This window comes from Rhynchophorus ferrugineus, unplaced genomic scaffold (assembly GCF_030347505.1).
Source record: "Rhynchophorus ferrugineus isolate W39M unplaced genomic scaffold, kcgeb_rfMv2 rfM3, whole genome shotgun sequence".
NCBI classification, from domain to species: Eukaryota; Metazoa; Arthropoda; class Insecta; order Coleoptera; family Curculionidae; genus Rhynchophorus; species Rhynchophorus ferrugineus.
In genome coordinates this window covers 6,268,591-6,294,771 of record NW_027472582.1, presented here as the reverse complement: position 1 = coordinate 6,294,771, position 26,181 = coordinate 6,268,591, and the positions used below count along the sequence as shown (strand labels likewise).

Below are 26,181 nucleotides of genomic sequence, written 5' to 3'. Positions count from 1 at the left end.
ACAGCTATTTTAAAAACAAATGGTGGTTCAGTATCTCATTAATGTATAAATATTCTGTATATATCAGGGGTTTATATTAATTTGTCCATCCGTTGTATATAAATATCTCTACTTACAGTGGTCGTGCTTTTGTAGTATTGTCGTAGGAATTGATTGAACAAAAATTGAATCTGAGGGTCTTTTTCTAGGTCTTCCAAATGATCTGGCGTAGTTTGTGGTTCAGGCGTACTAGTTTTTGCTTCTATGTTCTCGTATGGGCTGAAACCTATGGAATTTGGACGCGTGTTGAACTAAAAGCAAAGAAGAACATTGAAAATTTATTTGGTTAATCGCGCCGTTATGTCATAGTTCTAGTACAACGTGGGGCAAAAGTCTTGCTACCATTTTGATTGCATATAACTTTGCTCAACGAAAAGGTAAGTAAGTTTGGTTTTCACAAAATGTTTATTTGGTCTTTACATTTTTTTTCGTTATGCGTTCGTTTCGTTATACTGCGATTCGCTATGCAACTTTCGGCTTTTTTAAGGCATTTTTCATGACATCCTGCGAATCTGAAGCTGAATTTCTTCAATTTCGCGACGAACATTGTCTTTAAGATGTTGAATCGTTTGGGGCTTATTCACATAATCTTTTGATTAAAAGAAAAAACCCATCAGGAAAAGTCTGGTGCTGTTAAATCTGGAGATCTGGCTGGTCATGCTAAATCGCCACTTCGCGAAATTAGTCTTCGTGGAAAAACGTCATTCAATAATTTAATTTTTGAAGGAGCTGTGTGTGGTGTGACCCCATCTTGCTGAAACCACATGTCCTCTAGTCTTTGCTCTTCTATTTCAGACACTAGAAAATTTCGAATCATGTCTTGGTACCGTTCAACAGTAATAGTAACTGCAACACCTTGGTTATTTTGAAAAAAAGAGGGACCAATGATGTCTCCAGCATGAATACTACACCATACAATTGTTTTTAGTGGATGGAGCAATGATGTTTCATGAATTAATTGAGGATTCTGTATTCCCCAATACCGACTGTTCTGTTCATTGACGTGGCCACTGAGAAGAAAATTGGCTTCATCGCTGAATCCAGACATTGACAATCAATTTAGACAAAAAATCTTCAATTTCATCGGACAGCCTTAGGATTGGATTACTGTACTTAATTCGTTGATCAGGATCTCTCATTAGCAATTTTTGGACTGATTGAATTTTGTACGGGAACATTTTCAGATTAGTTTTCAAAATTCGCCTTAAACTGCGTGCAGAAATATGTAACTGGGAATTGATGTTTCTGGAGACTCTGCAACACCATCGTGCACGATAGCTACATCTTCAGCGTTACGAGACGTCCGTTGTCTTCCAGAACGAGACCTGTCAGCTGTCGTACCGTACTGTAATATTCGCATGTAAACGATAAATTGTGGTTTTGTGAGGCACTGGACGATTGGGATATTTTTGACGCAATTTCCGCTAAGTGGCAATCATGGAACGATTATTTTCAGTAAATATTGTCACTATTTCTGCTCGTTCGTGTGGCATATATTTATCCATAATAAAATTTGGACGTCTACAGAACACAATGGTTAAAGCGAAACTAAGCAAAATGTGATATAACCAACATGGTAGCGGGACTTTTGCCCCCACGTGAACGTTTACAATGAACGATTTAGTAACAAATGCAACTGGCTTAAATATGAAATCATCTAGATCAATATTTTGAATTATGAAATGGTGGACCCTTATTAATACCTTATTAATTAAAAATTATTAGGAGTATGATGTGAAGGTACTACTGTTTTGTTCCAAATATTGCCAGCTAATACTTTTTCTCAACTTTCCTGCAGCACATAGATACTGCCCAGGAAGAATATTTTAATTTATCCCGGATTTAGTATCTTTATAGTATTGGAGATGCTCTCAACTAATACTTTTGCTCGAAATAAGCCCTAATAAGAAGGAGCTATGCCTGGCTATTACAAATAATATTATTGTGTAATTTTCACAGATTTCACAGAACAGATAAATAAACATTCACTGTTTTAGAATCATTGCGGAAAACTTAAGTCACCCTTACAGTATGCGTCAACAAGCAATTACTGTTCACCAGCTACATATTTCTTTGAATTTTCCATTATTATTTCACATTATTTTGTTTTTTGTTTTTGTAGGACTAATATTACTAAATATAACTTACTCGTTGTAATTTATATTGTTGACAAACTCCATGTTGCACAAACAACATAAACAACACAATCGATAAATTGATTATTTTACCAAACATGGTGACTTCACTCTTAACCTGTATGGCTATGAATTTTCATTTTTATTTATATAAGGGCGTTTTGATGGTATTGTTTTAATTGATTTTTAATGTTCTTAATTACACTGTTCCTGAATGTGTAGAAAGCTTCATTATTACTAGATTTGCGACATTTTTCAATAAGATTTCTTAATTTCTGTGCAGTTTTGTATCTAATAAAATGTTTTTCATTAAAGCATCATTATGGCTTTAATTAAAACAATGCTTTTAATTGCTTTCGATATTATTTGGTTTGGTTTGTTTAATTACTGTTTTCATCATTAATATTCTGTATTCTAACTTGGCAAGATAATAATAGCGCTTTGGAAATAAAATTTATAAAAATTTGTCCTAATAGGTGAGTTATTTTTTTGAAGAATATTCAGTACCTATATTGGATGAAAAGTAGAAGATCTTCCTTAAGAAAATGGACTCTATAAATGAACATAGGAAAATATTCTCCGTACATTTTAATACATTTGTTCCAGATAGTCTGGAATTGTTAAATGTAGAAATACGTTGCCATTACTGTTAGTACCTCTAGCATCTTTCTTCTACCAAGTTTGGAAGGTGCAACAGTTTCGTACGAGTTTTTAATTCCATATGGTCTGCACTAAATTATTTTAATATAATTGTAATTAATTTCGTCTTATCTTGTTCTGTTTTTATTTTTATAGTAGGTGAGAATTTGTTGTTATTGCTTATTTTGGGGATGTTTTTATTAACCGACTTCGAAAGAGGAGGAGGTTCTATGTTTGTCTGTATACATATATACACATATATATATATATATATATATATTTTTTTTTTTTTTTCTTTTTAAATGTATTTTCGCCGATTTTTCTGTCAATTGTGGGTCAATTTTAAAAATTCTTTTTTTATTCAAAAGAGTGCACTTTCAAGGTGGTCCCATTGGAACCAAATCAGGATCTGCTGGGTGAGAAGGGGGTAAATCGAGGGAAACGCTCATATTTCAAAGGCAGGTACAAAGTTTTCACATATTTTTTATCTAAAATAATCAGGTATTTGTGTATAATGTTACTGCTGAGCTGATGTTACGGAAAATCGTAAGTCATTCAGTGCAAAAGCTATTCAGTTTGCTTTTTAAGCACTAACTGTAGTATATAAGATTTTCTAGGCATATTTTGGACAACTGCTTCTATGGTGTGATGGTTAAGGTGTTTAACTCGGCGGCGACAATAGCCTTTTTTAGTTAGAACATTTGTCAAATCACCTAGGTTAGGTAACGGACCCCGTGGCCTGAAGTGCTCCTTATTTTCAATCATCGTTTCTTTATTCCTATTTTTCCTCATACGGACTGCACCTTTGTTTGGCCTTGTAATACAGACATTGTAATACTGAATAAAATAACTGCGTAATTTATTGAGTAAATATCTAACACTAAAAAGAAAATAATAACATATTTTTAATAAGGAATTTGAACCGTCTTCAAAAAATAAATAAAGAACTCACTAAAAATAAAAAAATAATAAAGATTTTTTAATACAAAAAAAACATTTTAAAATAAAATATGTACATAATAATCGTTGTAATAACTAAATAAAATTAAACAAAAACCTTATTTAACCTATCTACTACACTTATTTTATATTCTACTATATACACACAATTTAGCTTAATACCTAGCTAAATCTATTCATCTATTTGCAATATTACTAAATTAACTACTACTAACTGATCACTTTCAAGTCAGTGTCGAGCGCAAAAATACAAAAATAATAATATAATTTTGTGACATATCAGTTTATATGTTACACTCTTTAATTTTCGGATTTTCGAAAGACACTTCTTTAAGTTAGGCCTGTTTTTTGTTTCTAATGTTATATGATGGTGTGATTTGGCAACATGAATAAATCATATATCAATATTCAACATTCTACCTATTTTTTTGACTTGCTCTGGGTATTCAGGTTGTTTTTAACTACCAAATATTATTGCTAGTTGCTTCTTTAAGCCATAAGAAATCACATATAAAGTACATCTTTGCTGTTGCTGTTTACATAAGATTATTTACTAAATGAAAATTATTATTAAACAATTTTAATATATACTAAACTATGTATTACTACTAAACGATTTTGTTGAAGTAATAAGTTACATGATGATGAAATATCATGATTCATATTATGAAGGAATATATGGTTAAGGGATAAAAAGGCACTAAATTAGATCATCATTAATTTTTATTAGTATTTATTTTATTAAACCACATATTAATGATCTCCAATGACTTTCGATATGGGTCCTTCGATTGGTATACTTTGTACTTTGTAAGCTACGTGAGTACCATGAGCCGCCGACTGTACTGATGCAGTGCCGCTTAAATCCACATGGGGTCCATCCAGTGGTACAGCCTCCATACTGTAGATCACGATAATTATTACCAGGAAATAAATATATTTTTTAACAAATATTTACCCGACAATCCTGTATCCTTTATCATCAGCAACATATTTAACAGTCCTCTTGTAATAACCATCACTGTAAGTGTACATGCCTCTCACGGCCAGACCATCTCTCACTTCTGTTCTCTGGTGCGTTAGATCGCTGATATGATCATCGATGTTGGTTGAGAATTGATATCTGGAGAAGAAATATTTATGAATATTATCTATAAAGTAATTTTCCTTTGTTTATATCACCTGGCAGCTTCATTTTGTCGTTTTTCGTACTCATTGGGTTCATAATAACCTGATGGCTTCTCTTGTGGCCTAGCCAAAGTACACACTGCTGCGACTGCGAAAATAATCTGAAAAAAAATGTCGTGACAATGTATCTAAACATTTCGAATTTCTACTCACCAAGTATTTCATGTTGTAGGTTGTTTCAGTGCTTTTGCGGGATTGATTCATGCTTCCTGACTCCAGTGGTTTATATTTTATTCAAATTAATGGTAGAAAGCTATTTTAATTGATATTTGATGACTAGAAAGAAGTTAACAATCATTTAAATTGTTTAGCTAAATGGGAGGTCTTTGATGACTTTTTCATTTTGTGTAGTAGAATAGTTTTTGCCAAGGTCATGTCCAAAATGGTCGTTACTATACATATTTTTATGAGTGTGAGAGGTAAATGGGGTATTTTATATATTTCTTCCTTTTTAAAGTTGATACAATGCATTTGTTACAAACTGTTTTTCAGTCTTGAGTCCGATTGGCTGGATCCATTCAAAGTAATGTTATCGAAGATACTTTTTGATTCAAGGAATAGCCGGAAATTTGATGGACCTAAATCAAAGCAATAGGGTGATTGTATGAATATTTATTGATGTATTATATGTGATAATATTTTTATGACAAAGTTGTGAAGAGCCAATTATATGTGAGTCTTTTTATGTGCTGTCATAAGACCATCACTCTTAAGTACTTACTACTTAATGTAATGCTACTTTTCTTTTCGATCGATCACAGAAATCAATCAACTCACTAAAGAGACGAGTGCCACGATCTTCTGATATCCTGCGTGTTGTCCAATAGTTGCATGTTGCTGTGATGCTGCATGTATTATGGTGAAATTGGGCTGATATTTGGGCTATTTACTGTAATACTTAATAAAATAACTATGTAATTTATTGAATAAATATCTAACACTAAAATTTTTACAAAAAAAATTGAACCGACTTCAAAAAATAAATAAGGAACTCACTAAAAATTAAAAAATAATCACACTTAGACTTTTAACACAGAAAACCAGTTTTAAAATAAAATATGTACGTAATAATCGTTGTAATAACTAAATAAAAATCAGTTTGAAGTCGGTACCGAGCTCTCAAACAATACAAAAAATAAAAATAATATAATTTTAGGTCATAAACACAAAATTCTTGTTCTGTTTTTCTCTTTATAGTAGGTGAGTTGTTGTTATTGTTTGTTTTGAGGATATTTTTATTTATATCCCTCAATCTGTATACTTCTTGAGGGAGGACACGTCTGAGGTGATGCTGCTGGATGTTGTTGGTTAATATTGTTGTAATGTTAATAAGTTGTATTAATGTATTTTACGTGTACATTATAACTGAAAGTTAGTAACTTTTCTTTACACAATATTCTGATATCTCACGTGTTGTCTAATAGATGCATATTGCTGTGATTTAGTAATTTTTGTTTTATGTTTTATGGTGAAGTCTTGGATAATCTCGAGGAGCGATTTGCAGTAGCAAGAACTTTGTATTTGCACTTAATTATTGAGAGTGCTACGTCAATCTGTTTGATATTAGGTTAAGCTAAGATTATCTTTCGATTGCTACTACTACAATTGCTTAATTTTAAAATATTTGTTTAACTTGATGTTTCCAATTTACTTCTAGAACTATCGAAATGGATGCAGAGGTATTCGTTGATTCTGTTTGAGGAATCGGGCATCCATCCTAACATTTCTGTCGATAGTTTCAATTCTCATTTTTATAAATGTTGCAGAATTTAATTTTTTTTACTTTAATATGACAGTGGATGTATCATAAAGAACATTATAAGGAAATGCGTTTACAAACATTTTAAAATAATTTTAATTTTTGCCAGTTTTGAAAGTTAATTTGACCTAAAACGTACTATTAACAGTTAATGTTATTTGATTAGTTAATAGTATATCTGGTTTTACATAACAATTTTGTAATTATTTTAACACGGCCAATCAATCAAGAAGTTATTGGCACCACATTCTTCATTTTTGAATTATTACGTCGTAATATTGCATTATATAATATGTTATTACTTATCTTACGTTTCGGTTATATTGATGCATTAGATTTTAAGAATAAGGTTAGGTTAATGGTGTTTATATTTTACTGGTTGATCATTCTAATCCCTAGCGTAACCAGAAGAATACAAATTTCTGTCAATATTGATATATCGTGTCAATAAAACAATGCCAGTCTCATCGATCTGATCAAGTGATCTGAATAGATATTTGTAGGGTGTCAGATGTGGCAAATACGCTGAGTGCGCTTGAAGATTTCTTCATGAAAAATGTTCATTTTAAGTTTGCAGATATTACAGCATGGTGTTTTAACAACTTTTAGTAAACCATTGTTTTTATATATATTTTAAAGTCTCCTTTTTACCAACGAGGGTTTATTTGAACTGGAAATACAGTTTAACGTGGATTTCAAATCACGGTCCTCGGTATTAAGCCTACCGACTGGCCCGTGACCAACTTAGAAATCATCCCAAAAGACATGCGGTCTTACCCAGCCTGGTTACTGGGGGCATTTTCTTTGTCGGATTTTGTATTCTTGCATAGGACAATCACAAATATTAAACAATCACGAACATAAATTTACGACCATACCCCAGCAGGATTCGAACCAGCAACTATCGCAAAAGTAGGAGGTCCGCCCTGTCGCCTTTACCACTGCGCTAACCAAGCCGGTACTAAACCACTGTTATAGAAATTCAAGGTTGTAATGTCGATTTCAAAGAACGAATTTAATAGCTTTAACAAACTAAAAATAATAACTTTTTATATAACAGTATATCTACTCTTCATTGCGGCTTGTTTTTTTTAATTAGTTTTTTTTAATTAGTTTTTTTTATTCAACAAAATTTCCTTCAAGGCTGACATACTGATTATAGCGATCCGCCATCTGTTCGTTACCATTTTTGTAGTACGATTTGTCCTTTGCTTCAAAATAGGCCTGTGTTTCGGCGATCACCTCGACGAAAATTTCTTCCCAGCGAGCATTCTTTTGGGATCTGAGAACATGAAATAGTCGCCGAGGGCCAGATCTGGAGAATACGATGGATGAGGAAGCAATTGGAAGCCCAATTCATGTATTTTTGCATGTACACGTTCGATTGATATCTTTAGAGTGTTTGTAGTATTTCATTCAATTTCAATTTACGGCTATTCAAAATCATTTTGTGGATTTTTTTTGAAATGGGTTTGGAATGGAAAAATGGTTTTCTCTTAACAGGTACAAAATGAATTTCCTTATCATTCGCTATTATTGTTTTCCTCTTTTTCCATTACTGAATTCTGCATGATCCACATTGCAGCATGTTATTTATTTTTAATTCTGCATATATTTTTTTTTCTTAATAACTATTTGGGAAACTGGGCTTTGTCGAGTTCTTGTTTTAAAATATTTAAATGTAATTATAAATATTACTTGAAACTCTGAGAGCTTAAACTCTTTAATATTTTGATGGATGAAATTGAACTTTTTACATAGAATATTGGTCCCTTAAATTGTCAATATATTAAAAACAATAATTTTAATCTTTACTAAAAATATATACTAATATACTTTTAATGAATTTTGATTAAGTTATTGTTGGGTAATAAATAAATGTTATCTGTCTTATTTTATTTCTCTTTATTATAAATATACTATAGCTATTGTCTTAAAAGTAATATTTTACATCTATATCACAGTGTATAATATCTATATGGTATTTGTTTTGTATCCCCAATCTTCTTTAATCATATCGCATCCTTTCTCGGCGATCATAAAAGTTGGTGCGTTGGTGTGTGCTGCAATTATTTCTGGCATCACTGAGGCATCTATAACCTGGAATGTAATAATTTCATCAAGACATTATATGGTTTTATTATAGTTACGATATTTTACAATTCGTAATGCTTGCAACCAATATGGAGGCCAGACTGCCTCTTATTTATCTTTACCATTTTGTACGAAGAGCCAACAAAAATGTGACTTACGACACTAACACTTTGTAACTACTAATTCCTGCATCATGATATCCAATCTATATATTCAATGCCAGTTTGAGGCTGAACCATGTTCCGAAATGTCTGAAGGTTGCTCGAATAATGATGCTTAAACAACCTGACAAACCGTCAGAACAAGTTGGATCTTACAAGCATATTTCGCTGCTACCTGCGATATAAAAATTATTTGAGAAACTACTGTTAAAACGAATTAATCCATTTATAGAAATACCAGATTTCCAGTTTGGATTTCGGAATAACCATTCGACAATCGAACAATTGCACAGAGTAATAGCGGTTGTTGAGAAGGCCTTTGAAGAAAATAAATACTGCAATATTCCTGGATCTCTAACAAGCTTTTGACCGGGTATGGTATTTGAGATTAATCTACAAAATGAGCAAATTGCTATCGTGGAAGCAGTTCATATCTTTTCGAAAAAAAATTTTTTCGTATGTTCACAAGGCAGTGTCTTGGGACCATTTCTATATCTGCTCTATACTGCTCATATCCCAACATCAAAAGGAACAGTACTTGGAGCTTTTGCTGACCATACAGTTATAATGACGATGTATCTCTGTCTAAAGCTAGAGAAAAAGTACAAGTAGCGATCCACAAGATCTACAAATGGACTAGAGACAGGAAAATACAGCTTAATAGCTCCAAATCTGTACATGTTAATTTTGCGTTGCGGCGAATTGATCAAAACTTAATTAATCACTTGACGGAAGCCCGATTGATTCCTCAATCAGAATCAGCTATATACCACGGAATATATCTCGATGGTAGGTTAAACTGTCGAATGGAATCTTGCAAATGAATTATGTCTTTTGATACTAACAGCAGTGCAACATATTGTTTGAGAAGTAGAAACTTTCCCCGATCGCTGATTATGCATTGATGATAATGATGAGATTAATTCTTAAAAGTAAGGGAAGAGATCAAGCATAAGATCTGAAGCTTGGCAAAGTACTTTTGGCTTGGCATGTGGAAAGAGTACCAATACCAGTTGAACTAATTTTCAACCATCTTTTATTTTGTTAAATGGGTTTTGTTAATGGTTAAAGGGTGTTATAAAGTTACTATAACAGTTGAGTTTTTATAAAAATAATAAGGAAAAAGTCAATCAACTGTTCATATTGAAATATTACTGGTTGTATATATACCATATCATAATTGAAATTGTGATACTGAATATGGTAGTTTTTGATGAATATTTTCTAAAATTTGTGTTGTCAATCCACAGTTCATATTGAAATATTACTGGTTGTATAAATACCATACCATAGTTGTATTGAAATTGAGATAGTACTGAATATCGTAGTTCGTATTGGAGTAAGTTTTTGTTGTTTTAAGAAATACTTTTAGTTTTTTAATTGAGTTACGGCAAATCAAATAGGCGATTCATATCAAATATCGATCTACATGCAATCGAAATTGATTTCTTGCCAACACAATTCTATTGTAGATGTATTATTGGTTGTATATATATAATTGTGGAAAATATTTGTATATTATATTGATCTTACCCTGAGTTTCTTAATACCGTGTACTCTCAACCTTGGGTCAACGACTGCTTTTTTGTCAGTGGCTGGACCCATTTTGCAAGTACCGCTCTGGTGGTATATCGTAAAGGTGAAATGTCTGGTCATGCATTCGAAGTACGCGTCAGTACCCATTGGTTTGTCCGCGCACTGAGGTATGGGTATGGTGTGCATTTTGGCACCTAAAGACAATTAATGTGGTTTACAACAACCTTTTTTAATAAATACAACTTTCGCTGTTTGAGATTTTCTTTATTTACTTGTTATTAAGTAATTCTAACAAGGATTAATTAAAGAAAACCATGCTGAGCAATTGTTTGTGCTTTCTTCCGAAATTAAAATAATATATTCTCATTATACCTCTAAACATTTATATATTTTAATATAAATGTTTATTCTGAAAAATTATTTTCTCATTTAATGTTTCTCATACAATACACATTCACAAAATAAATCAAAAAAGATCAAAATTTCAAATTTTCGTTTTCGGCATTCGTTATTTTAGTTGATTTGGTTAGATTTTGGTTTGAACAATTTGAAGGTGGCAATTTTGATGTCAATAACAAGGAACGGTCTGAAGGACCAAACAAGTTCGAGGATAATGAATTGCAAGACTTATTGGAATAATTCTCAGCTCGAACTTACAAAGAACTTCGAGACAACTTAGCAGTTAATTAATTGGTTTGTAGAAATTAATGAATTGTTAATGGATGGAAAATGGCTACCACAAGAATTGACTGAAGATGCTGTTTCGAACGGTTTCAACATTTTGGTTTCATTACCTGCTAGGCAAAGAAAGACTGTGGCGTATTGTGCAAATCCCAAGTGCAAAAACCACCAAAAACAATGTACATAGAGGATGATATAGAAAGGAGAGGAATATTCATATCTATAGAGTCTTGGTGTGCATATATAGTGGTATCACTAAAGAGTATTTTATTAATTGTAGGTAAAATTGAATGACATTGTTACTGTACATGTTACTGTTATACTGTATTGTTACAAAAATGGACCAGAAAGAGCGAGTATCATAACATGCAAAGTTTCTTTTTACATGACAGTGTTCGGCCAAGAGTTGTGAAGGATCCGGCGTTGCAGCTCGAATGAAAAGTTCTGTCGCACACAGCATACTTACCAGATAGAGCATCTTCTAATTATCACTTGTTTAGATCGATGCAGCATGGTTTGGTTACTTTGATTACCGCTCTTATATTATGACAAAATTCATGCAGTTCATCTAAAGCTTCATTTATATAAAACTTGACTGAATGACTGGATTTAAATTGAATGAAAAATTGTTGAAAATGTTAATATTTGAAAACTAATTATGAAGCCTGTTAACTAAATAGCTGACATATTAACTTGAAACTCATTATTCACTAACTAACAGTCAGCCAGTTTTATATATTTCATTCTCTTTATTCTTTTTATTCTCAAGTAGTGAAAGAGAAACTACTATCAAGAAGATCTCTGAAAACGTCTCAGCTTAGTGGAGGAATCCTTATGATGCCTATAACCATAAATATCAGGAAGACCCGAAATCGTGGAATTTTCGAGAATTCCTTAAGAATCCAAAACACACATGTTTTATCAGCGTGAGAAGTTCCTATCTGGAAAAGTGTTTCCCACCCCGATATTCTCAGGGAATCGGTACAGAATAGGGTTTGTTAAACCATCCCTTTCCACCACCACCAAGAATACCAGGGAGGAGCTTCAGCGATAAAACACTGTGTATCGACAACGAGAGGACATAATTTACATCGACAATGAAGAAAGTATTTGCATCCACACCGAGGGAAAGAGTTGAAATGAGAAGAAGAAAGTATTGTTGAGAATTGAGAAGAAAGTATTGAGTTGATTGGATTGAAGAAAGTATTGAGTTGATTTGTTTGAAGAAAGAATTGAAATGAGCATTGATTGAAGAAAACATTGAAATAAGGATTGGTAAAAGTATTAAGCATGAAGACATGCTGCGCATGAAGTAATATTGTTTGAAGAATTGAGAGCAGTATAGTTAGAAGAATTGAAGAGATATAATAGCCAAGCTCAGACTAGTTCTCAGTATGTACATTCGATCTGAATCATAATCCTTTTCCCATAACGCATTGACGTAGAGCGTCGTTATCTTTATCGTTATTTAGAAAACATTGAATGTTAAAAATCTCGATACACTATCTACTACGATATCTACACCCTACCTAAAGCTTGTAGTGCTGGCTGACTGGTGATGTTCAAGGCAAGTCGAACTCCTTTTATAATGGTCTCCATATCTTTGGGATCAGCAAAGTAGTTCGGATAGATGTAGGGCTTCTCTCTGTAGTCAGCACTTCGTAGAGTCAAGCGACCTCTGCTCTTAGGCCTCAACAACATGGGGAATACCTTTATTTAAAATGTTCAGTTTAAACAAAGCTAAAGTAAACAATGTTCAAGTAAATATATCTATATAGAAATCCTCACCATGAAAGCGTGTTCTTTTTCGATCGGTTTGAAGACGGCGTTATATATTTCGTCGGTTATTCCGAAATCTTTCCGGAGCAGAGGGTCGGAGACGATTGAACCTCCTTGGAACAGAAGTTCAATATTCGGATATCCGTCTGGGTCTTCGGGATGGTCAAAATCGTGAAAAACTAAAGCCTAAGGGCAATTGTTAGATGCGATAATTTTTCAGGGAAAATTATGAAAATGTTTGCGATAATTTTTTGCTATATAACAGGTCAATTGAAAAGTCCCCGGCCTGACACATAGATGGCGCTACTAGAATTAAATCCATATGTTTTTTTAGTTAGCCCTAACCCTCAAAAGATGCATGTATAAATTTGACAGCTCTCTGATTATTAGTTTATGAATTATAGCATTTTGAGTAAAACAACTTATATTATTGTGAAAAAATGGATAAAAAGGAATTTCGCGTGTTGATAAAATATTGCTTTTTGAAGGAAAAAAATACAGTTGAATCAAGAACTTGGCTTGATGCCGAGTTTTCGGACACTGCCACAGGAAAATCAAACAACAAGGATTGGTATTGGACGCCCAAAAGAGGTTGTTACCGATGAAAACATTCAAAGAATCAACAAAATGATTTTGAATGATCGTAAATTGAAATTGAATGAAATAGCAACATTTTAAAGATATCAACTGAACGTGTACATCATATAATTCACGAATTTTTTGGTATGAAAAAGCTCTGCGCAAAGTGGGTGCTGCGTGAGCTCACTTTTGACCAAAAATAACGACGTGTTGATAATTCGGAGCAGTGTTTGAAGATGATCAAGCGTAATTAACCCGAGTTTTTGCATCGATATGCGACAATGGATGAAACGTGGCTCCACCATTTCACTCCGAAGTCCAATCGACAGTCATCCGATTGGACTGCACACGATAAACCCGCTCCAAAGCTTGGGAAAACGCAACAATCGGCTGGAATTTTCATTGACTACCTTGAAAAAGGAAGGTCCATCAACACCGACTCTTGCATCGCGTTATTGGACCGTTTGAAGGACGAAATCGCCGAAAAACGGCCGATTTTGAAAGAAAAGAAAGTGCTGCTTCACTAAGATAATGCAGCGTATCATAAGTCAGTGAAAACGATGGCAAAGATCCAATTAATTGCTTCCTCATCCACCGTATTCTCCAGATCTGACCACCGAATGTGAGGCCTATTTTGAAGCAAAGGACAAATCGTACTACAAAAATGGTATCGAAAATTTGGAGAGTCGCTATAATTAGTTTTTCACCCTTGAAGGGAATTATGTTGAATAAAAAAAACTAATTTTGCCAAAAAATGTGTTTTACTATGGTAGACCGGGGACTTTTCAATTGACCTGTTAAGTCTATAACTGTTCAATACATACGTAGACGGTACGTATCGTGAAAATATGTAATAGATGATGAGCTATGGACAGTATTAGAATCACTGTAAGGCCAGACTGAGTGGACCAAATGATGTCAGAAACTGGCGTAGTCGTGAAATATCAATACAACGGTTGAACGTTCTGAAGAACGTTTTGTTGGTATGGATGAAAGTTAAGAATTGTTTAATTTTGGTCAAGGGTGATAGTCAGGGCTCTAACAATATTTGGATATTTATATTTTTGGTGAATACATTTATTATATGTTTGCATACATCTGCAACTGTTAAATAACCTAACCCAAATGTTGAATTTCAGTGGTATTTTGTTAGCATAAATTTACAGTTTTCGATTTGTTCTTCTTGTGTTATTCAGTGTCGACAGACGCGAATCATGGAACGCAAAACTACACTTTTAGAAACTTAAATCCAATTGATAGTTTTGGTTCCAACGATTTAAAAAGAACTCGAAGCAAAAAAATTCGAAGCCTTTAAATTACAAGACTTATTGGACGAAATCCAATTTAGGCCGTCAAGGAACTTTCAGACAGCTTAGCAATTGATGAATCAACTCTTTCCAAATGTTGTTTCGATGAAAATTATCCAATAGGAAGGAAAATATTTTATTTCAACCGTCTCAACGTCGCGATTTTATTACTTATCAAGCAAAAATTAAGAGTTTCTTGTGGCATATTGCGACTGGCGATGAAAAGTAGATTTACTTCCAATGACTGACAATCCCAAGCATAAAAAGTAGTAGATTCGTTCAGGAGGGTCATCCACATTGACACACCAAAGCTGAATATTCATAGTCATATAATCTTGCGGTGCATATCGTGGAATTATGAAGGTATATGATATTATTAGCTGCTAATGTCTATCGAACAGTTTGAGCGACGTATTGTTGCAAAGAAGAGTAGCCAGAAATATCAAGTACCAAGCGTAATGTCATCCTCTTCCTGAAGTAATATTTAAGGAAATATCGCCTCCTTACTATTTTAATTAAAAAAAGTTAATTTGGAAGAATAGAAGATTATCTGATTCAAGCCATGTGACCTAGGCAAATAGACAGCACACGTGTTAGCTTTTGATGACTATTTTTGAGTTTTGATCTGTTTCATATTCAGGTTAGTAATAATTTGATTTGTGACCGTTCACTTCTACATTACCTCACATCCCCCTGGAATGGTGAGTGGTCCTGTGTGTTTGTTGAAGTAATTTTTCAGATTATCGACTGTTATGATGCTGTCAGTCCTAAGCGAGATGGGTTCGTTGATCATGAATGTCAGTCCACCGACGGCTATATGGTCCATCAAGTTATGACCGACTTTTAGATTGCTTAGTACAGGAATTCCTAAAAAACAACATTGATTATTGCATATATAGTGTATTTAATTTTAGGATATGTAAGTCTTTAGTCAGATAATTTAGAAAATTGTATAAGACCCATGCTCCTTTGACTCTATGCATCATTATTAGTGTAACACTTGTAATATATTATTCACACTTTCAGTTATTGTGCTCTTTAATAAATTAGAAATACATTAATACATCAAGAGTGTTTTTCGTTTCTTGCATATTTTTTTGCTCCGTTTCACATTTTGTCATCATATTTTTTTGTTTTTAGTACTTGCCAATTTTCTAAGCTATATTTGTAGTTAGAGCTGTCTTATCCTAATTTTCTTTTAAGTAATTAGTATAATTTGCTTTATTTTAATTAGTTGCTAATATTATAAAAGAAAAATATAATTAATTAGTTTGAATAGTTGCCTAATAATCATACTAATTTTTTATCCTATTGAATTGACCTAAATTTTTTCATTCTTAATACATTTTGAAATATGAAATGACTGAGTGACAATTTCCACCATATTTAATGAAGGTATAGTATATATAGGTTATACTATATTCCCCATACATAGATACAATTCATACAATCTGGCAACATTGCCAGTTGAAATTCAAGCTGCCGAGGTTTGCGTCAATTGGCTTCGGTTTTATATTTTTAATAGTTGCCTAATAATCATAGCGGTTTTCTTATTCAATTGGATTTCTATCTTTAAAAAATTGAGTGACAGTGCTCAACACTTTCACTAAAGGTCCATATTTACTATATTCTCGAGATATAAATACTATTCATACCATCTGGCAACAAGATGCATTGCAAGATTAAACTAAACCTGGGTGTTTGTTGGAAGCATCCTTTATTAGAAACCACTGTATCAATTGGTCATTTAGCATCTTAAATATTAAGAGTTTGGTGTTAGTTTAACAAATAACGTCTAGATATTGAGTACAAGAAATGTTGGGGGAATCATATATTTATTAATCAACAATTTCAAGTCATTTGAATTACGAAGGCAATAGAGTTGAGCGTTGTATGAACTAAAGCCCAGGGATTGTAAAAAAATAATATTGCACATATTAAGTGCTGTTTCAGTACCAGAAAAAGAGTTCATAAACTGCCTGAAGAATGTGAAAAATTATGTATTTATTGAGACAGTCATACTCTCAAGTGAAAAATAGAACAACAAGAACTTTTAATTTCGTCCAATATGTATTTAAATCAGATAATTCATTATATTTTACTACTTTGACAATGTTATGATATAATTTTCTCATAAAATTCTAAAAATGCAATGATACATAGATTAACTGTATCAAAATTTGAAATTTTCAGCTAGCAGTGGGAAAAATTCGTATATGCTGTGAGGTTCATCGGTATTTGATTCATTTAAATCAATTTTAAAATGATGGGACTAAGAATTATTGCAATATTGCGTATACATTTACTGTGGCAACGTGTAATGCTTGAGATTTTAACAGTTTTTTCTGTTACAGGTAATTATTGAGGATATATTGCTTACCAAGTTGCTTTAGCTGTTTGCTCGGACCCACGCCACTCAGCAACAGAAGCTGAGGTGAGTTTATCGCGCCAGCTGATACAATAACTTCTTTTCTTGCCGACACGTAATAAGTCACTCCTTGTTTGACCAGTTCCACTCCTTTGGTTTCTTTTGTTATTGGATCTTAAATAGAGTAAAATTGGATGGTTATGTTGAGGATTAGGGCGGATATTGCTTGATTACCTATGACGATTTTCTTGACCATCGAGTATTTGGTTACGTGGAGATTTTTCCTATGGCTGATGGGATGGAGGTATGCTCTGCTGCTGCTCTCTCTTACACCATCGTTTAAGCTTAATTGGAGTAGGGATACGCCAACCTAATATTGTAATATTTTTATATGTTGACATATTTATCTAATTTCTTGCATGACTATTATTCTAATAATAATGATAATTGTTCTTCTTGGAAGTATTAATAAGTTTCTTGGAAATCTGTTAACAATATAACCTTCATTTATTAACATCGTTTGTTTTTGGTACATGTAATGTTGAATTAAGCGCAAGAAGCTGTGGGGAAATATTTCAAAGGCTTAAACACTGTTGGTTTAGTCTCAAAGTGTATGAAGAAGTGGACTATGAGTGTATGAATTAAATTATTACAGGAGATTGTTATAAATTGAAATTAATACTTTTTTCGAACATTAAACACACAACATAATCATAGTGAGTAAAACTACGATCAAAACATTGTTCAGCGTGACAAATTTCGGTCGCATTATGCAAAATCCGTGAGAATTTACCATACATTGCTACGAATATTTACAGATGGTATAAGAACAAAAACGAGTGAAGCTCAAGAAACTGAAGTCGATTGTCCAAGATTTGTGAACGTTTAGATCGACAGAGATAGTTTTTCATGCAACTTCTACAATCATGATCCATAATAGGGTGTAGCAACTTCGACAATTAGACCGCTGGTGTCAACCAAGCGGCAGTAAATATGGTCAAAGGCGGTGGGGAATACCGTTAACTTAAAGGCTTAAACACTGTTGGTTTAGTCTCAAAGTGTATGAAGAAGTGGACTATGAGTGTATGAATTAAACTATTACAGGAGATTGTTATAAATTGAAATTAATACTTTTTTCGAACATTGAACACACAACATAATCATAGTGAGTAAAACTACGATCAAAACATTGTTCAGCGTGACAAATTTCGGTCGCATTATGCAAAATCCGTGAGAATTTACCATACATTGCTACGAATATTTACAGATGGTATAAGAACAAAAACGAGTGAAGCTCAAGAAACTGAAGTCGATTGTCCAAGATTTGTGAACGTTTAGATCGACAGAGATAGTTTTTCATGCAACTTCTACAATCATGATCCATAATAGGGTGTAGCAACTTCGACAATTAGACCGCTGGTGTCAACCAAGCGGCAGTAAATATGGTCAAAGGCGGTGGGGAATACCGTTAACTTAAAGGCTTAAACACTGTTGGTTTAGTCTCAAAGTGTATGAAGAAGTGGACTATGAGTGTATGAATTAAACTATTACAGGAGATTGTTATAAATTGAAATTAATACTTTTTTCGAACATTGAACACACAACATAATCATAGTGAGTAAAACTACGATCAAAACATTGTTCAGCGTGACAAATTTCGGTCGCATTATGCAAAATCCGTGAGAATTTACCATACATTGCTACGAATATTTACAGATGGTATAAGAACAAAAACGAGTGAAGCTCAAGAAACTGAAGTCGATTGTCCAAGATTTGTGAACGTTTAGATCGACAGAGATAGTTTTTCATGCAACTTCTACAATCATGATCCATAATAGGGTGTAGCAACTTCGACAATTAGACCGCTGGTGTCAACCAAGCGGCAGTAAATATGGTCAAAGGCGGTGGGGAATACCGTTAACTTAAAGGCTTAAACACTGTTGGTTTAGTCTCAAAGTGTATGAAGAAGTGGACTATGAGTGTATGAATTAAACTATTACAGGAGATTGTTATAAATTGAAATTAATACTTTTTTCGAACATTGAACACACAACATAATCATAGTGAGTAAAACTACGATCAAAACATTGTTCAGCGTGACAAATTTCGGTCGCATTATGCAAAATCCGTGAGAATTTACCATACATTGCTACGAATATTTACAGATGGTATAAGAACAAAAACGAGTGCAGCTCAAGAAACTGAAGTCGATTGTCCAAGATTTGTGAACGTTTAGATCGACAGAGATAGTTTTTCATGCAACTTCTACAATCATGATCCATAATAGGGTGTAGCAACTTCGACAATTAGACCGCTGGTGTCAACCAAGCGGCAGTAAATATGGTCAAAGGCGGTGGGGAATACCGTTAACTTAAAGGCTTAAACACTGTTGGTTTAGTCTCAAAGTGTATGAAGAAGTGGACTATGAGTGTATGAATTAAACTATTACAGGAGATTGTTATAAATTGAAATTAATACTTTTTTCGAACATTGAACACACAACATAATCATAGTGAGTAAAACTACGATCAAAACATTGTTCAGCGTGACAAATTTCGGTCGCATTATGCAAAATCCGTGAGAATTTACCATACATTGCTACGAATATTTACAGATGGTATAAGAACAAAAACGAGTGAAGCTCAAGAAACTGAAGTCGATTGTCCAAGATTTGTGAACGTTTAGATCGACAGAGATAGTTTTTCATGCAACTTCTACAATCATGATCCATAATAGGGTGTAGCAACTTCGACAATTAGACCGCTGGTGTCAACCAAGCGGCAGTAAATATGGTCAAAGGCGGTGGGGAATACCGTTAACTTAAAGGCTTAAACACTGTTGGTTTAGTCTCAAAGTGTATGAAGAAGTGGACTATGAGTGTATGAATTAAACTATTACAGGAGATTGTTATAAATTGAAATTAATACTTTTTTCGAACATTGAACACACAACATAATCATAGTGAGTAAAACTACGATCAAAACATTGTTCAGCGTGACAAATTTCGGTCGCATTATGCAAAATCCGTGAGAATTTACCATACATTGCTACGAATATTTACAGATGGTATAAGAACAAAAACGAGTGAAGCTCAAGAAACTGAAGTCGATTGTCCAAGATTTGTGAACGTTTAGATCGACAGAGATAGTTTTTCATGCAACTTCTACAATCATGATCCATAATAGGGTGTAGCAACTTCGACAATTAGACCGCTGGTGTCAACCAAGCGGCAGTAAATATGGTCAAAGGCGGTGGGGAATACCGTTAACTTAAAGGCTTAAACACTGTTGGTTTAGTCTCAAAGTGTATGAAGAAGTGGACTATGAGTGTATGAATTAAACTATTACAGGAGATTGTTATAAATTGAAATTAATACTTTTTTCGAACATTGAACACACAACATAATCATAGTGAGTAAAACTACGATCAAAACATTGTTCAGCGTGACAAATTTCGGTCGCATTATGCAAAATCCGTGAGAATTTACCATACATTGCTACGAATATTTACAGATGGTATAAGAACAAAAACGAGTGAAGCTCAAGAAACTGAAGTCGATTGTCCAAGATTTGTGAACGTTTAGATCGACAGAGATAGTTTTTCATGCAACTTCTACAATCATGATCCATAATAGGGTGTAGCAACTTCGACAATTAGACCGCTGGTGTCAACCAAGCGGCAGTAAATATGGTCAAAGGCGGTGGGGAATACCGTTAACTTAAAGGCTTAAACACTGTTGGTTTAGTCTCAAAGTGTATGAAGAAGTGGACTATGAGTGTATGAATTAAACTATTACAGGAGATTGTTATAAATTGAAATTAATACTTTTTTCGAACATTGAACACACAACATAATCATAGTGAGTAAAACTACGATCAAAACATTGTTCAGAGTGACAAATTTCGGTCGCATTATGCAAAATCCGTGAGAATTTACCATACATTGCTACGAATATTTACAGATGGTATAAGAACAAAAACGAGTAAGGCTCAAGAAACTGAAGTCGATTGTCTAAGATTTGTGAACGCTTAGATCGACGTAGATCGAGGAGTTTTTCATCCATCTTCTACAATCATGTTCTATAACAGGGTTTATCAACTTCGACAATTAGACCGCTGGTATCAACCAAAGGGCAGTAAATATGGTCAAAGGCGGTGGGGAATACCGTTAACTTAGACAAAGTTGATAATTGTTCCAACACCGAAGAAAGGAGATAGTAAAAATTGTCATTAGGAAAGTATTTGTGAGAATTATACGGGTGAGACTTCGGAGAGCTCGCGAAGAAACAAGCCGAGATGATCAGGCTTGATTTAGACGGAATTATGCTTGCGCGGATGGGATTTTCTCCTTGTGTCAGTTTATTGAGGAACGTGTTTGATGCGAAAATTGTGCCATTGTCGTTTTTGTTGGCTTTCATTCTTCTTTTAACTGTATACTCTGGCCCTTATTTTGAGCATTTTTTGAAACTGAACATGTTTCCTTAAAAGTTCTACTACTATTTTAAACAGTGAAGAAACGACATTTCGCACTCGACTACATCTAATGGAACTTCTGTATGATGCTTGAAGACATTTGGTAACTTTTAAGTGAATATCTTCAGTTTCAAATATGTTCAAAATGAGGGCCAGAATGTACAGTCGAATCAACAAAAACAGGAGTACAAGAGCGTAGTTACGACTACAAACTTCTTGACGATTTGATAACCGACGAATTCAGTACTATAGAACTTTCTTGTAAATCGGAAAGTTCTAGGAAATAATGGTAAAAATATCTGTTCATCTATAAATTGTTTTGTTTAATGTTCTTTTTTATAACTGTGGAAAAGCCTAAAATACGGTAACATAATTATCAGAAATTATGTAGAATTTAATGCTTAACTAATAATAATATAATTATATTCTGTGTATATCTAAATAGTGTTGGATATTTAATTTTGATTTTTCCTTTCAAATGTCGAAGATAAAATGATAGGTCGCTAAAATCACCAGCACACATAAAATATATAAAATTCAGTGCCCAGTAAGATGGCATAGTTATTTTTGTCGTACCTTTGACAGTTTTGATTTTTCCCTCCTAATATTCAAGAAATATAAAAATTTCACCTTATTTGGAAAGCAACATTTTTTTTGATAGTTTTTCGTATATATGCTCTGAAAAAATGGCCATTTCAGATATTTTCTCATAACCTTGGTTTTTACAGAGATATACAAATAAAAATATCACCATTTGTGTAAAATTTAATGTTGAATAAAATGATGGGTAAAAAATATGATTTGAAAGTTATTTTAGTTGAAAGTACTTTAAATTCGATTTTATCTCGTTATTTAAAAAAAATCTTTGACATATACCGAAAATAGTAATTTTATATGTTTTTTCCTCCATAACGTTTACTAAATATGACAGTTCAGAGATGTAACATTTTTTTGTACTTTCTTAAAACAGTGTTAAAGAAGTTCTAGTACTTTGAATCGGTAATACAAGAAAAGAAAGTAGATAAGCTTAATAAAGCCTTAAAATTATAAGATTTCATACTCTAAACTGTTTGAAAGAACTATTTAATTACTTGTGTTGGTCCATTATAATCCACATATGGGAGGCCATACTGCAAACTGGAATTAACGATGGCGCTGGCGATTTTTGTCTGATACGGCGCGTAGTTTACGTCCAAATATCCATCGTAGCCGTGGTACTTGTCATCTCGCGGTACAGGTACCGTAAAGTTCTCGACTTTCCTTAAAGAAACATCCACATGTTAATTTGGCTCAATTAGACTGGTTAATTGGAGTTATTACTTAAAATAGGGTAGGACGTCTTTGAACGACCATCCCTCGTTGCCCAAGTCAGCCCAGTGATCGTAATCTCGCCTGTTTCCTCTGGTGTATATCATGTAGTTCAGGACGCTGGATCCACCTGACAAGGGAAAAAAATTAATTTTGTACTTTTCTATGTACAGGGACAGTTCGATAAGTCGATAGTTGTCGTCAGAAAATCGTTAAATTTTTCAACATGATCTCTTTGTAACAGTCAGACGTTTTTTCAAGTTTTTATATGACATTATTTATTATATTATGATATTATGATTTTATTTATCGATTTTCTCGTAGTAATATTTATAAAATATGATAGTTTCAGCTCATATGGAAACCGAAACATTTTTAACGCTCTCTCTCTCTCTCTCTCTCTATATATATATATATATATATATATATATATATATATATATATAATTTTGTTATGGTATATTGAAAATTGCCTTCTTATTTTAGAGGGATGACTTAAATTATATTTTTTAAAACTATATGTTTTTTAAGATTTTGAAGATACTTGACAGAACTGTTAAATAACTGTATACCATACTCCATTGACTTCTATTATCAATTTAAAGACTAATCGTTATTAACCTGTTATATTATGATCTGCGAACAGTTTATACTCATTGCAAGTTATTATTTTATGAATATCTCTATTACAAGACGATAAAATTTTAGCAAATACACTTAACAACCTGTATATCACCATTATTCGTGTAGCAAAAATGCAAATGTTCTTTGTACAATTTTTTTAGAATATGCGTATAATTTTTTAATACTTATTCAAATATATATTATTATTTTATTATTGTTTTATTATATTGACATCGCACCTGAGGTAGATAAAAACATGTTTCTTTAATTTTGTTAACAGAATTTCGTGATGTTTTAAAATTCGTGTTGTGTTTCAACACCGCCATGGTCTTGTCTGTGATCTCGACTTCGAATTAGATGTTTTACTTTCATTCTTTCTCTCTCATGATCTACTACTGTTCATAAAGTAATGAACTCAAATCGTGTAGTGATTAGTTTCTTATTATATTGATGAAGAACAGGTATCAGCGAGGGACAAGGAATAATGATAATCTGCCATTCAGTTTAAAAATTACAGTAGATTAACTTTTGCTATGATCCAATTATTGGTCGGTGAAGATGATGGGGGAATTATGTTGATTTTCGTTCTCTTTTCGACTATATACATTGGCCCTCACGTTGGAAACTGAATAAGTTCCCCTAAGAGTTGTTATACTTCTTTAGGCGCCTTACGATGGTTTGATTATGTACTGAGTGCTTACTGAGCTGTTAAATCTATTTGAGGTCCGAACGACTTAAAAAAAAACACCTGTAATATTATTGGGGGACTAACGATTCTGTCACTATCATGCAGAGGTTCTATTAACGTATGGTAATTACGTGATACGTGTATTATAGAATTGAAAGACCAGACAATATCTATATCTGCATACTCATTGGAGCAACAACTACTATTATATTAAATATTTATAATATTTTCGTGTAAATATTATTATATTAAAGTATCAATCATGATATTCTGCTAATATGTAAAGATCGAGTTACTCTTAGCTTTTTGTAGCATATATAACAGGCCTATAAATTAGTTTGAAATGATTTTTTTTTAATTTGAAGTAATGTCCATGGATAACCTTTACTTTTCCCATCTCTCAGGCAATTTGCGGATTCCATTTCGAAATAAGGATGTTTCTTTTGTTGAGACAAGTGGTAATCACAAGGAGTGAGGTCTGGAGAATATGACGTTTGGAGTAACACCTCTCAATCTAATGTATTCAAGTATGTTTTCGTCGATTTAGTAACATTTGGTCAAGAGTTGTCATACTGAAGAATAGCATTGTTGTGTTTGGTCCGTTTTCTGTGTTATGCTTAGCTCAAACCCATCAATTGTGGTTGAAAGCGATCCCCATTGATAGTTACATTAAGTTTTAGCAGCCCATAGTATATCACACCAAGCTGACCCGACTAAATACAGAGTATTAGCTTGTAGCCGTGGATATTCGTATTTACCGTTGATGTTGGTGTATAACCAGATGGTCCGCATGATTTTTTGCGTTAGATTGTCGTAATTGATCTACTTTTATCTCTTTCGAGATTCTTTCTTCTCTTTCTTTCTTTTTTATATTTTCTTTATCTTTTTCTTAAGCTTTTTGATCATTCCCATGTTCTTGACATGTTGAAATCGATGAAGTATGGTTGCCATTAACTTCAAATAAAAAAGCCTAAGCGAAGTAAAAAAAAAACGAAACTTTCTGTAAATGGGATTTACTCGATAAAGATGCAGACATTTTCAGCGCACTAAAAACAATGTTATTCACACTTTGACTAAATGACATATACTGAAAAGTGAAGCCTGTCTGTGAGACTTCAACATGAAGTTGGTTACAGATATACCCGATGCGATTTAATACACAGTGTCATCATATCTGGTAAATTCTTAAATATTTTTTGGTCAATACGTTAACTTATTATTATGGCTTGGATCTCCCCATATCCTAATTAAACTCACCAATTACTTTTCCTCTGGGCCAGTTACACCTCTGACCGTCGAAACCTAGACAGGCTCTTCCATTGGGCTCTGTTTGGTAGCCCCAGTTGCTTTCTGTGAATTGTAAATAGTTGGCCAGCAGCGGTAAGTCCATCAGATAGTTTTCAGGTCGCCCTGCAATTGTTTTTTTTTAATAAATGATTGGTAGATTGTTTGTATTGTATTTAGTTGGAGTTTTTTTGTTTTTTTGCCTTCAAATCAACACTTTTATATAAATAGAAGTTATAGTGATCAAATAATGAATCGTACACGGATTATTTATTTTTTAAAATTTATTTGGTACCCTGTTTTTAACCGACTTAAAAAAAGGAGGAGTTCTATATATATATATATATATATATATATACGATTTCCAACGTCGGCAGCAGCCCAAAAAATACAAAATTAATAATACAATTTTGTGACATATACACAAAATTAAATTTTGAACAAAACAAATCTAATTTGTTGCTATTTGTTGATAATTTTTATTAGAGTGATATAAAACGAACAGGATTATTGTGAAACATTATTTTTTATGATAAGACGTGATGGTAAAGCCAATAGGTTACTGGCTCTTAATTCCGAT

The 26,181-nt window shown here is 33.0% G+C and overlaps 4 protein-coding genes across 5 annotated transcripts in view; 1 reads left to right on the top strand and 3 right to left on the bottom strand.

Moving 5' to 3' along the window:
- The window catches only part of Flo2 (flotillin-2), a 374,194-nt gene that overhangs the window by 28,523 nt on the left and 319,490 nt on the right, over positions 1–26,181 (top strand). The gene's annotated exons all lie outside the window — the stretch shown is intronic.
- On the bottom strand, positions 4,527–5,276 carry Cpr51A (Cuticular protein 51A). Its single transcript, XM_076400192.1, has 4 exons — positions 5,115–5,276; positions 4,956–5,062; positions 4,732–4,896; positions 4,527–4,674 (listed from the first exon to the last, which is right to left on the bottom strand). Exons 1-4 carry the CDS (start codon positions 5,163–5,165, stop codon positions 4,527–4,529), a joined length of 471 nt encoding a protein of 156 aa, XP_076256307.1. The 5' UTR covers positions 5,166–5,276.
- Positions 8,611–26,181, bottom strand: part of LOC143193777 (glucose dehydrogenase [FAD, quinone]) — a 38,494-nt gene continuing 20,923 nt past the window's right edge. For both annotated transcript variants that reach the window (XM_076400156.1, XM_076400155.1), the window contains exons 3-12: positions 25,575–25,727; positions 23,018–23,135; positions 22,789–22,957; positions 17,460–17,595; positions 17,238–17,399; positions 15,540–15,724; positions 12,981–13,157; positions 12,722–12,902; positions 10,509–10,705; positions 8,611–8,820 (exon numbers count right to left, since the gene is read on the bottom strand). In XM_076400156.1, coding sequence (XP_076256271.1) covers positions 8,695–8,820; positions 10,509–10,705; positions 12,722–12,902; positions 12,981–13,157; positions 15,540–15,724; positions 17,238–17,399; positions 17,460–17,595; positions 22,789–22,957; positions 23,018–23,135; positions 25,575–25,727 — 1,604 coding nt within the window. In that variant the 3' untranslated portion in view covers positions 8,611–8,694. The remainder of the gene's footprint in view (positions 8,821–10,508; positions 10,706–12,721; positions 12,903–12,980; positions 13,158–15,539; positions 15,725–17,237; positions 17,400–17,459; positions 17,596–22,788; positions 22,958–23,017; positions 23,136–25,574; positions 25,728–26,181) is intronic.
- LOC143193802 (uncharacterized) lies at positions 20,675–21,780 on the bottom strand. The gene is made up of 2 exons (XM_076400195.1): positions 21,325–21,780; positions 20,675–20,837 (listed from the first exon to the last, which is right to left on the bottom strand). The coding sequence occupies exons 1-2, from the start codon at positions 21,640–21,642 to the stop codon at positions 20,805–20,807; spliced, it is 351 nt and encodes a 116-aa protein (XP_076256310.1). The 5' UTR covers positions 21,643–21,780; the 3' UTR covers positions 20,675–20,804.

What these genes read in the sequence shown, in the direction of transcription:
- LOC143193802 (XM_076400195.1), bottom strand. Translation starts at nt 21,642, where the DNA reads ATGAAAGCCAACAAAAACGACAATGGCACAATTTTCGCATCAAACACG. An exon ending in CCAGCGGTCTAATTGTCGAA is followed by an intron (nt 20,838 to 21,324) that starts GTTGATAAACCC and finishes TCATGATTGTAG; the next exon opens with AAGTTGCATGAAAAACTATC.
- Cpr51A (XM_076400192.1), bottom strand. Translation starts at nt 5,165, where the DNA reads ATGAATCAATCCCGCAAAAGCACTGAAACAACCTACAACATGAAATAC. An exon ending in CCTACAACATGAAATACTTG is followed by an intron (nt 5,063 to 5,114) that starts GTGAGTAGAAAT and finishes ATTTTTTTTCAG; the next exon opens with ATTATTTTCGCAGTCGCAGC. An exon ending in CGACAAAATGAAGCTGCCAG is followed by an intron (nt 4,897 to 4,955) that starts GTGATATAAACA and finishes TTTCTTCTCCAG; the next exon opens with ATATCAATTCTCAACCAACA.